Source organism: Polistes canadensis, unplaced genomic scaffold (assembly GCF_001313835.1).
Source record: "Polistes canadensis isolate GaletaPanama2010 unplaced genomic scaffold, ASM131383v1 scaffold_75, whole genome shotgun sequence".
NCBI lineage: Eukaryota > Metazoa > Arthropoda > Insecta > Hymenoptera > Vespidae > Polistes > Polistes canadensis.
Window position 1 is genome coordinate 201,060 of NW_014569622.1, and position 11,219 is coordinate 212,278.

Consider the following 11,219-nt stretch of genomic DNA (forward strand, 5'->3'; position numbering starts at 1 on the left):
ATACATATATATTATAATAAAAGTACAAAAAATGTATTGTTTAATCCAATTAAAATGTAAAGAAGAAAACTTGTTATAAATGAATTTATCAATAAGATATAAAACTTAAAAATTGTATAGACGATAAAATATTGAAATACAGACAAAATGAAATAGCTCACAAGCTCATCTTATTGAAAAGAATTCTTTTGAAGATGTTTGTTATCATCAAAAGTAAAACTGAATAAACTGCGTATATTCGATTAAAAATCAAATTAATATGCTAATATTTAGTCTAACTCTCGATATGCATATAATGGAATCACGTTTCTCGCAAAAATCTTCTCTATCCTCTGTATAAAAGGGAAGAAGCGAGCGCTTTATCTTGAATTCTCGCAATGAGATGTATTTGACGATCGGCGGGTTCGTAGTGACTCGAAAACTTTTTGTTCGATTCAATCACAAGCCGTAAATAATATTCGTATATAGTAATGCCAATATGTATAGATATACATATATATATATATATGTATATCTATATGTATATATTATATTGACACATACCCGAAAGCATGTGCTTCTTTTATGCAGGTAAAGTAAAGAGCGCACGCGTTGGACATACCTTCATTTTCAAATTCAAAGCACGCCAGCTTTGAGCGCAAACGCAATTTGTAGAATTATCCGTATATCGCAGGTTGGACTATTCACAGGAGTCTCGCATCTACGGGCGGCCACACGCATAGGTAAGATCATAATCGTTGATAGAGACGTTTTCTTCGATTATCGCACGTTGATTCTCGCCATCGGACGTAGATATTCGGTAAAAACCTGCTAAACGCACGTGCCACACGCTAACATAATAAACAACGATCTTTGCGTATCTGATCTAACTGATTAAAACATCTCTAGCTGAGTTGACTGTTATGTTCCATTTCTTTATAATCTAATTTATCGGATATATATATACACTATATACATTTTGCATAGCCTTAAGAACTGTCATATGTTTCAAAGAAATATTATTGAAAGAAATTGTTTTTCGTAGACATGAACTTTTTTCAAGATTTTCTAGTCACTATTTCCACATTTCACAATCTTTAAAATATCTTTATGACATACTCCTAATGAAATGGTGAAGACAATAAATTAGATCTATTAAAGATATTTTATCTATAAACTATACAACGTAATAGTAAAAATAGTATAATTAATTTATTACGTTTCTATACTATTGTAAAATAATATCAAATATATTTTCATTAACTTTAAGTATACTTAATCGTTGATTTTAATGCGCATTTATTACTTAAAATAAATATCTTTCCCATTGACAAGAAAATAAGGATTTATTGAACGACTAAATATAATCATTTTTAATAATTATTCTTTGCCAAGAAATTACATGCGACATTATAAATGTTCAAAACATAAATCACTTAATTTTTCTTTTTTTTGTAACTTTCCAAAATCTTAGTATGTTTATGAAATAACAAGTTAAATAAAAGAATTTTTCTTGGAGACATACATGTTGTTTTCTTTTTAAATCTTAGAGTCAAGAAAAGAACAAAATCATGATATTTAAATCAATCAAATTAATCACGTTTCAACGTGATATAATTCTTTTTTGCATTTCTATACTTATCTTATAAAGGTACATAAATAACTTCTGAAAGCACATTTTCTTGCTTTATTAATGAACATTCAAAACATTATTTAAGTTCTTATTTGTAAAAAAAAGATTATACAGCAATGATTCTATAGTCTAAGTCAATTTTTATGTATAGAACTAATACTATAAAATATAATCAAATCATCTAAATCTACAGCGTGATTATTTATCTTACTTTAGATAAAGACACAGGATATTGTGAATATTTGTTTTAATAATAATAATAATAATAATAATAATAATTTTGAGCCATATTTAAGAGCAAACAAAAAAAAGAATGAAAAAGTAAACTGAATATATATAAGGAACATAAAATCTTAGTTTAAAAATTATTTTCATCTATGCATGTTAATGATTTTACTCAAAATGAAAAAAAGAAAAAGAATATTGAAATTATTTTGTTGTTATATTATAACAAATATAGCTTATATATTATATGTATTATATATGTATAATGTGTGTATATCTATATTATGTTGCATGTTGCTGTTTCTAGTACTTTTTCTTTTCGTTTCCACTGATGAGAGATTACCATTAAGTATTATCTTTCTTCCTTTTTCTGTTTTGCTTTATATTGAATAATTTACATCACTCATGGTATTTCTCATTCTTACCACACCTTAAGAATTACACGTTAAACTTTAGGTCTATCATAAGTTACATATAGTATCATCGTAATTGTATGGATTCTGTGTTGGACATAGGGCAGTTCCTAGGTATTCGAGTCCGTGCGAGTGGCCACCACTAAAAAGGCATTATTTAAAGCTGCCTTTTGCATGCGCTAGTATATGCATTAATATGTTTTTAGTACCTCGGTGGCATCGCATCTGCCGGACCTGGGAAGCTAAAAGGTCAGAAAAATGAAAAATCGCACAATTAATTTTTTCTTATGGCATTAACGTCGCAAGGAACTGATGAAAGTATAAGATGCAACACTATTACTCACGAATAACTAAATAATAGTAATAATAATCGCGTATACGGAAATCTTATCGTTCGTAATGTTGTGTCCTGAGATATAATATATACTTATATATATATTTATATATATAAATACATATATATGCACACACTTCTCCATGTTATTTTTTTCTTTTAACATCATAACGCATGAAATAATAATATCACATGATTGAACGCTGAAGAAGACTATGTTCGAGTCTCAACGAAAATCTTAATAACAAAACACGGTATAGATCATTGTTGGCTCATCTTTAATATCGCATAGATCTTTCTCTCGCTCTTTTTCTTTGTCTATAAGCCATATATGATAATTGCAAATTGTCATAATTTTTGTCCTATTTTTCATCAAATGCATCCTCAAATATGGCTTAATACAAACGCAAATGGATCACTACAAAACGCAATAATAAACGCATATTTTTCTTTTGCACCAAAAACTAGGATTTCTTCGATTCATTATCATTTTGTTCTGTAATTACGTGAAACGCTTTCACGTATTATTATAATTGGTGCTACTTCGACGAGCAAAGAGGAAAATCAAATAAAACAAAAAGTTCAATAGATACGCAACAATTCTCTTTAGTAACGCTTCTTCTTCTCCTCTTTTTTTTTCATACGTAAAAAGGCGCTATACATTTATTAACGAGTTACGGTTCTGAAATATATATGTCATCGCCCGATTTATTATTCGCAAATAATATCTTTCTTTTCCTCCATTTTTTTGTTTTCTTTTAAAAGAACGCTCGATTTAGATTTCTCTCGCGAATCGCGTAAAAGAAGAGAGGTAATATAGATTGAAAATGATCAATAAAGTCAATTAAATATTCCATATTTTGTGCAAAATTATTTAATCTTTGACGATTTTTATCGAACAATTTACAAATAATTTGTATTGTTTATTATAAAAAATTTTCAAAATTAAATCTAAATTATTAAATATTTTTATATAAGTATAGATCGGATCATACAGATCATGTTTTTGAGAGATATTTGTTAAATAATAGAAACATTTTGGCAGGCACACTACCTCTGTTCTTTTTTACACACTCAGGAGCTAAAACATCGTGTAACGATATTTATTATCCACCGTTTATTAATGAATAAAGGATATTTTTTTTTTGCAAACGATGGCACGCCACACACACACACACACACATATATATATAGACATATATGTGATCGAAATGAATTATCGCGGTAAGTGTCACACCTTATACTTTTACAGAAATATTTAACCTGTGACTGTAATCTAAAAAAAATTGTGTTTCTTACGAGAAAATGAAATAAAATTAAGTAATTAAAGCATGTAACGCAGAAAGGAACGAGGACGTTTTAGATCAACGATCAGTCGTTCGCATATATTCCTTTCGCTTCTTTTTTTTTCGATCTTATTGCGTATCGTACAATTATTTCTCTACTCGCCGTGTCATAAGAAAATATATTATTTATAAATAATATAAATCAAACTTACCGGCCGCCGCCACGTGGAGGAGGTCCGTATGCATCAGGTCTGTCGTATCCTTCGGTATAGCTATATTAATAAACAAGTATATTTATTTTTTGTTTTGAAATTATATTACATAAGATCAATGCTTATCAAAGAGACATCAATAACGAAAAGAAAAAAGTCATTAACACATACAAAATCTTATTAATGAAGAATAAAAAATATAAATGATTATCTTACCCTCCACCAACAGGTGGGTATCCACCACTGGGAACGGCACTACCAGGTCTTCTACTAAACATATCCGCTTGTGGTCCAGGACCAGTATTATAACTGGGAGCACCGGTACTATAGCTGGAACCAGTACTCATTGGCCTAATAAAAAAGAATGTAAACAGTGAATAGAAGTTTACTATTAAAAGCATTAAATTAATATTTTCTTTTTGCTTGCTAGAAGTATCACGCGTCATCAGGTATATTAATGACTGGTTTACTTCTTTTTTATGTTTTGCGATAATCTGTTATAACATTCCTCATTATGGCATGAACATTTTGTGAGCCATTGTTAAAACATTCAAAGGTGAAGAAAATTGCCGCGTTATTTCCAATATGTGTCTACTTAGTCATTTCATTTTATTTATTTGTTTCTTTTCTTTACCATGTTTAATCAAAAGTGTGTAAGAATATTTCATTGCAACTTAACAATGAAATTACATACCTCAAAACCAGCAACACGTACAATTTATACGTCAATAATTTGTTGAATATATGGCGATTCTTGCAAAACCCTTCTGTTTTTGCTTAGATTATATCATATAAAGAATAACAGACATCGTCATAATATAAGATTTGTAATAGATATTCCAAAAGTACCTGTGATGTAACTTTTCCAAATTTTCTACTAGATAACAATTAATTTCACGAAGCTAGACAACATTTGCTTAGAAAAATGGACAAGTAAAGTTTAACATGATTCAATTTCTACATGCACTCGCACTTACTCTTTTAATTTTTCTTTTTTTCTTTTTTTTAAGCCCGTGCATGGTCTTAAGCAGATTAGTAAATGTGCAAATTTATTTTTGAGATAATAATTAAACTATAATATTGTTAGATGCATTTGAAAAAGTTCCAATGAAATGGATCATTTTAATGTTCTTACACTTAATGGCTCAAAAAGATATTCGCGATGATCATCGATAGAAGATCAGTAATTGCATGCAACAATGACACTAGACTTAAAAGCTATAAGAAAAAGATTGAGAAGATTCTTTTTCTTAAAACAATCGAATATTTCCTGTTTTTTTCTTTTCAAATAAGAACATAAAGAAAAATGTTTTTATAGTATAATAATTTTACCAATGACTCTCATCATATCCAACATCAGTGTATCCAGTACCATATCCTGTTGTGGCAACAGCAGCACCGCCATTTCTCATTGGTCCGGTCGCAGAACGATCATAATCATTTCTTGCAGTATAATCAACTGTGCGACTTGCCCCAAAATTATCTGTACGACCATAATCAACTGGACCTGGTGCTCCACGGTTAAAATCTCCTGCCATACCAGCTCCAACTACTGGAAATAATATAAATATATGTGTACTCTGAAACTGTAACAACCTAATATTATTATTCGAAAAACACTGCTTTATCCCATATTGCCAATATATTAATTAGAAAAATTCTAAAGTTAATCCAACGTCAAATTATAATATTACCATAATCTGTTCTCGCTCCAAAATCAGCAGCACGGGTATAATCAGCAGTCCTGCCATAATCAGCTGTTCCTGTTGGGCCATATCCTCCTACAGCAGCAGCAGGTCCATAGCCTCCACCCATCCCTGGCGCCGTCGAAGTGTATCCCATCGCAGCAGTTCCCACGTTCTGGCCATAAGCTCCACGGTCGGTATACCCAGTGCCAAAGTCAGTCCCTCGTCCACTAAAGTCCCCAGCACCACGATTGTAATCGGTATAGCCAGCTGCGACGCCACCTGCAGCAGATCCATCGTAACCAACGAGTTGGATCGGAAGAACTGTAAAGCACGTCGAATATTCCAGTTGGTTTTTAATTTGAAATGAATATGGATTTAAAATCAACGTGCTATATTCTCATTGTTTTTTTTTGTTAAGGAAATTAATAAGACAATAATAAAAGATCTAATGAGATTAGAATATGTTATTTGTCTTAACCTATTATAAATAAAAAGATGCAGAGTTAATTGTAAGATGAATGAGAAGATAGCATCATCGATAAATGTTATATCTTATTAAAAATAAGAATACACAGTTACCTCTTCTATCATTGTATGGTCCAGGACGAGCGTCTCTACCACCGTCTCGTCCTCCTCTACCACCTCTCATAGGTCCGCCTCTTCTGTCTCCATCCCTGCGTCCTCCACCGCCTCCGCGTGACTTCCCAGTTGACTGCTCTACGTTGATGGTTGCCCCCTTGAAATTAGAATTATGGAGTGCCTTGATGGCTGCAGCTGCATCTTCCTCTCGTGCCATGTGTACGAAGCCATATCGATTCATAACATCGCATTCCGTCACCTCGCCAAACCGTGAAAATAATTGTCGCAACTCATCGTTGCGACAATTTTCTGGTAACCTCCCCACAAATATTTTTGTTTTTCTCTGAAAAAATGCAAAATATCATAAATAAAGTATCTTATTCTCTCTCTGATATTTAAAAATACTCTATGATTAAATACATATATGAAACTAAAATAATCATGCTGTACAATAAACGAAGATATGAGACAACTATTTTTGTATACACGCGTATGTATCTCTAAATTCGATCATACTTCTGTAATAGCAAGCATGGTGTCTGTTAGAGAATTTACTTTAGCTCAGTTTTTTGTATTACAAGCTTACATTATATATATGTTATATATAATGCAAATTATACTGAGCTAACAGAAGCATCATTGATCAAGTGTATTATGACTTATATAATATTTGAAGAATCTAATACAAAATTTGCATATTTAGATTAAACAAATGCATACTCAAATTTGCTGCGTCAGATCATAGACCGCTTCGACTTACCCATCTGTATTAATGATGCTCAATAATCATTTTATTAGAGAACAGTGGATTTATGTATAGTTTCCTTAAATGTATTTCCTGTAGTTTCTGGGAAGTGTGTAATTATAGAAAAATATGCATAGCTTTTTATAAAATAGCATATTAAGAACAATTGGTAAACAAAAATAATTGATGCTTATTAAATAAAATATAATATCCTAAGTAACAAATGCGCTTACCGGTTGATTAGAAGACACCATTTTCTGCAAAAAGAAAATAATTATTTTTCAGTATAAAATATATCAAATAGTAATATACCAAAATTATATGTAATTCACATGGTATAATATTACAATGGGCTTTGCTAGTAACAAGTAAGGTATATAATATAATAGATAAATGTTTCTTAAGACAAAAGTTTTATATTTCACTTATCTATTTTCTTTTAATCTTGAATATTTTAAAAATACACATTAATTATGAAAAAATTGGTGCTTTCATTTCTTAAATACATATTAAACGTGTTATTCATAGAATAACATATGTATATACTTGATTTACCTTACATTTCATATATTAAGGAAATCTACATTGTCGAGAAATCAGAAAGCTTGGCCAAAAAAATGGTAGTATTGTGATCACGTAATTTTGTGTGATGGTCGAAAGACGCGAAAACTATAGTCACATAAATTTTAAAGAGAATCCAATTTTGCTGCTAATTTTTAACCAAAATAAACACTAATATATTTTCGTATAATAATATATCAAAATATGTTTAAGGTATTAATAAAGAACATATGTAAAATAATTAAAGCATACGCCTTAAAAAGCTTATGCTTATGTATCCGGTCTTTGCATACTATATGAAATCACTTATCTACTTAACATTACTATCAAAATATTACAATACCGCTCTTTTCTCAGCAATCTAATTATGCTAATTATTGTCAATAAAGAAAAATTGGTCATACTCACATGTAATTGCGACGTTTTGGCGAAATTAAATTAAAATAAAAAGGATGAAACTTTCGTGACGCTCAACAGCGAAACGAGGCACAAAATGGCGTCTGACGATTACAACAGTTATTACCGTACGAATCTTCGGTTAAACCGTCGGGCTTATATGCTATGATCTACTTTTTGTAGTATTAAGATTCGATTCCGGTATAAGAAAAGAAAATCGAACACCAGATGGCAGCACACATTAGCATAACCAAAAGCTTTGATATGATTGGTCGATCGTGAAAAATCACATTTATTTCAATTTTAAAAGAGAAGAATGCAACGCAGGTGGTGGTGATAGAAATTTATGATATTTATGGTGAAATGTGTGACTCGCAATATATTTTATAATATCTTGTAAATTTCTAAAGTTATTTTTATTATTTCCTAATTCACCTATATTTGATTACAAAATTTTGAGATCAAAAATTACAGTCGTATAAATCCAGCTAAAAATATAAAAGGAAAGAATGATGACCAACTTAAAAATCAATGATCTTATTGTCTTCTTTTTAATAAGACTAAATGCAGATTTAGATAAAAAGATGTAGTTTGAGATAAGATCAATGTCATTGTCAGAAAGTAGGTTCTGGTCCAATGCCTCCAGCTTGTTTATGAACAAGTAAAGATACTTCTGTGGCCAATTTGCTGACATCAGATAGATTTTCACATTCTGCATACACGCGTACTATATCTTCAGTACCGGAAGGTCTAATAATATATTATTCATATTATTTTAAATAAAAATACTAGAATAAAAATATTTATTTGTGAATGTACAAAATACCTGATAAAGCTTCTTCCTTTCGAATACTTGGCTGTAACTTTATCAATTTCATTTTGTAATCCTATCGGGGTAACACATTGTCTTTCTGCATTAGCCGTTGTAATAATATTTCTGTCCTTAACTTTGACTTTTACTTGTTTGTTTGGTAAATCTGTATAACATTGTTCCCAATCAATAATGCTCCATCCTTTAGCATGTAAAATAGTTTCTATTAACAACATATCACTTAAGGCATCACCAACGGTCTGATTAATTATATTTATTATATGTACTAATTTTCCAGCAGCAGTACGTTCATTTTTTTCCAACCTATAGCCATAATAAAATATCAGCAAGATTGTATGCGTATAAATTTATCACTTGAATAAATCTAATCTTACGTAAGATTTTCGGCAGCATTTGAAATAGATTGGATAGCCGTTTCCTTAAAAACAACAGTCCCATGACCATTTGCTTCAAAATAAACACCAATATCAAATTCTGTTGCTTTACTGTGCAAATGTTTTACACCTGTTGAAACGCATGCAACTGGAACTTTCTAAATACAATTTAAGAATTAAATATTTCATTTAAAGATTATTTTAACAATAAAAAGATGAATAAATATATACCAATTTCTGCGAAATATAAATAGTTGAACTTGCATTAGCATATGCAGTTTGAACTAGGCCAAGATTTAATTGCAAAGAACTTTCTTGAAGAAGTTCTTTGATGTAGCCTGCTACAAGTGTAGCTATACGATCTCCATCGAGAATATGAAATTTTTTTGTTTCATCTATATAGAAATAAACTATTCTGTCCGCATCTCCATCTATAGAAGCACATTTAACATTTGCTTCAAGTTGCATATTTAATGGTACTTTTTGATGTATTTTAACATAGTCAGCTCCACACTAATAAGAAGAAAAATAATGCACATTCTCTTATTTTAAATTAATTGGTAATAATATAATTTGCCAACAAATTATATATACCATGTAATTTAGTTCTCCATTTCCATCATTATAAATATTGACTTTGAGAACAGAATCTAGATGTTTTTGAAATTCTTTCATAGCAAGTGCACCAACACCATTTGCCGCATCCAAATGTAATTCTGCTATATATTTGTCATTAATAAGTACATTTTTATATTCTCTCATACGTTTGTAAGCCTTGGAAAATTTATTATAATAGGCTTCTAATGTCGATTCTCCATAATTATTATTTGTATTTGTACAAAAAACAAGATAATGTAATTGAGGTGTGGTAACTATTCCAAAATCTTTTACGACACCATTCAAGGCTTTAATACCTGCCACTGCAGCACCTAATAAATTAGAACCACTTTGTCTTGTATCTCTGCCTGTTATTACTATTGCATTTGCAGACATATTAATTTTTTCTTCACTTATAATATGTTGAATAATAGTTACAAGATCGGTGTCATTTGCATTAGCTAAATTATTAGCTATTATTTCCCAAGATGCTTTTAACATCTCCCCATTAGGATCAACCAATTTAACACCATTATCTGATTCTACATTGTGACTAGCCGTTATCATCAATCCAATTGCAGCTATAATATAAGAGACCTTTTATTTTATATCCAATTTAAGGCTCTGATAAGACTTTAATGACTTCATTTAAAATAATGATATGACAATAGTAAAAAACGAATGAAATCTTACCATTACATTTCTTTGATCTAAGTACGGCTAAAAGGCCCATTCGATAAAGTACATGTTCCAAGAACTCTGCTCTGAAATGATATTAGTAAAATAATAATGTAATATACATCTCAAATTTAAATAATGTACAAAATATACTTACTTAGTTCGGAAGCCAGAAGTTCCATATTGTATAGGTTCATTATGTTGTTTACTATATGTTGAATTTTCTACATTATTTATATATTGAAAGTCCATTATGCTTTAATATATACGAAATACTAAAAAAATATTTCTTTGTTAATACGTATACATATTTCTTTAATAAAAATTAGTTTCAATAGATCAATTAGAGATAAGATAAAATACATACGTATATCTATATATAAACGTAATATAAAAACAGATTACAACTATTTAAATTTTATAACACACCTGTATACAACAGCGACTCTTGAAAAAGTGACATTTATCGAAGCTTCGTATTTGCCACGTACCGATTAACTCAAAACGCCATCTGCAATTGTGAATGCTATATTTACGCGCGTACACACATTGTTTATACCTATGTAATTTATAAATAACTATTTAATTAATTATTCAATTAATTCAAACATATGTTAATATTTAATTAAATAATAATCTAATTATATATTATTATATATTATATATATAATATATTAATATATAATA

The 11,219-nt window shown here is 29.8% G+C and overlaps 2 protein-coding genes across 15 annotated transcripts in view; both read right to left on the minus strand.

The window, feature by feature from the left end:
- The window catches only part of LOC106786497 (RNA-binding protein 4.1-like), a 9,968-nt gene extending 1,753 nt beyond the window's left edge, over positions 1 to 8,215 (minus strand). For 7 of the 13 annotated variants that reach the window (XR_001381656.1, XR_001381655.1, XR_001381652.1 and 4 more), the window contains exons 1-8: positions 8,064 to 8,212; positions 7,328 to 7,351; positions 6,350 to 6,692; positions 5,777 to 6,091; positions 5,415 to 5,634; positions 4,299 to 4,433; positions 4,083 to 4,142; positions 2,460 to 2,492 (exon numbers count right to left, since the gene is read on the minus strand). Coding sequence is in view for 2 of the 13 variants with exons in the window: in XM_014747949.1 (XP_014603435.1) it covers positions 2,453 to 2,492; positions 4,083 to 4,142; positions 4,299 to 4,433; positions 5,415 to 5,634; positions 5,777 to 6,091; positions 6,350 to 6,692; positions 7,328 to 7,348 (1,134 nt within the window). In the remaining 11 variants the exon portion in view is untranslated. Of the gene's footprint in view, positions 1 to 2,210; positions 2,493 to 4,082; positions 4,143 to 4,298; positions 4,434 to 5,414; positions 5,635 to 5,776; positions 6,092 to 6,349; positions 6,693 to 7,327; positions 7,352 to 8,063 lie in introns of those variants that run through there. The other 6 variants (XR_001381658.1, XR_001381660.1, XR_001381661.1 and 3 more) reach the window with 6 other exon arrangements.
- A 218-nt stretch (positions 8,216 to 8,433) lies between these two features.
- On the minus strand, positions 8,434 to 11,041 carry LOC106786545 (phosphoacetylglucosamine mutase). Of its 2 annotated transcripts, none has more exons than XM_014748048.1 (8): positions 10,962 to 11,041; positions 10,690 to 10,807; positions 10,548 to 10,618; positions 9,852 to 10,435; positions 9,489 to 9,770; positions 9,258 to 9,415; positions 8,878 to 9,186; positions 8,434 to 8,801 (listed from the first exon to the last, which is right to left on the minus strand). In XM_014748048.1, exons 2-8 carry the CDS (start codon positions 10,782 to 10,784, stop codon positions 8,666 to 8,668), a joined length of 1,635 nt encoding a protein of 544 aa, XP_014603534.1. In that variant the 5' UTR covers positions 10,785 to 10,807; positions 10,962 to 11,041; the 3' UTR covers positions 8,434 to 8,665. The 2 variants fall into 2 exon arrangements, with proteins under 2 accessions (XP_014603534.1, XP_014603535.1); XM_014748049.1 differs by having other exon boundaries at positions 10,900 to 10,987.
- Positions 11,042 to 11,219: the final 178 nt, after the last annotated feature.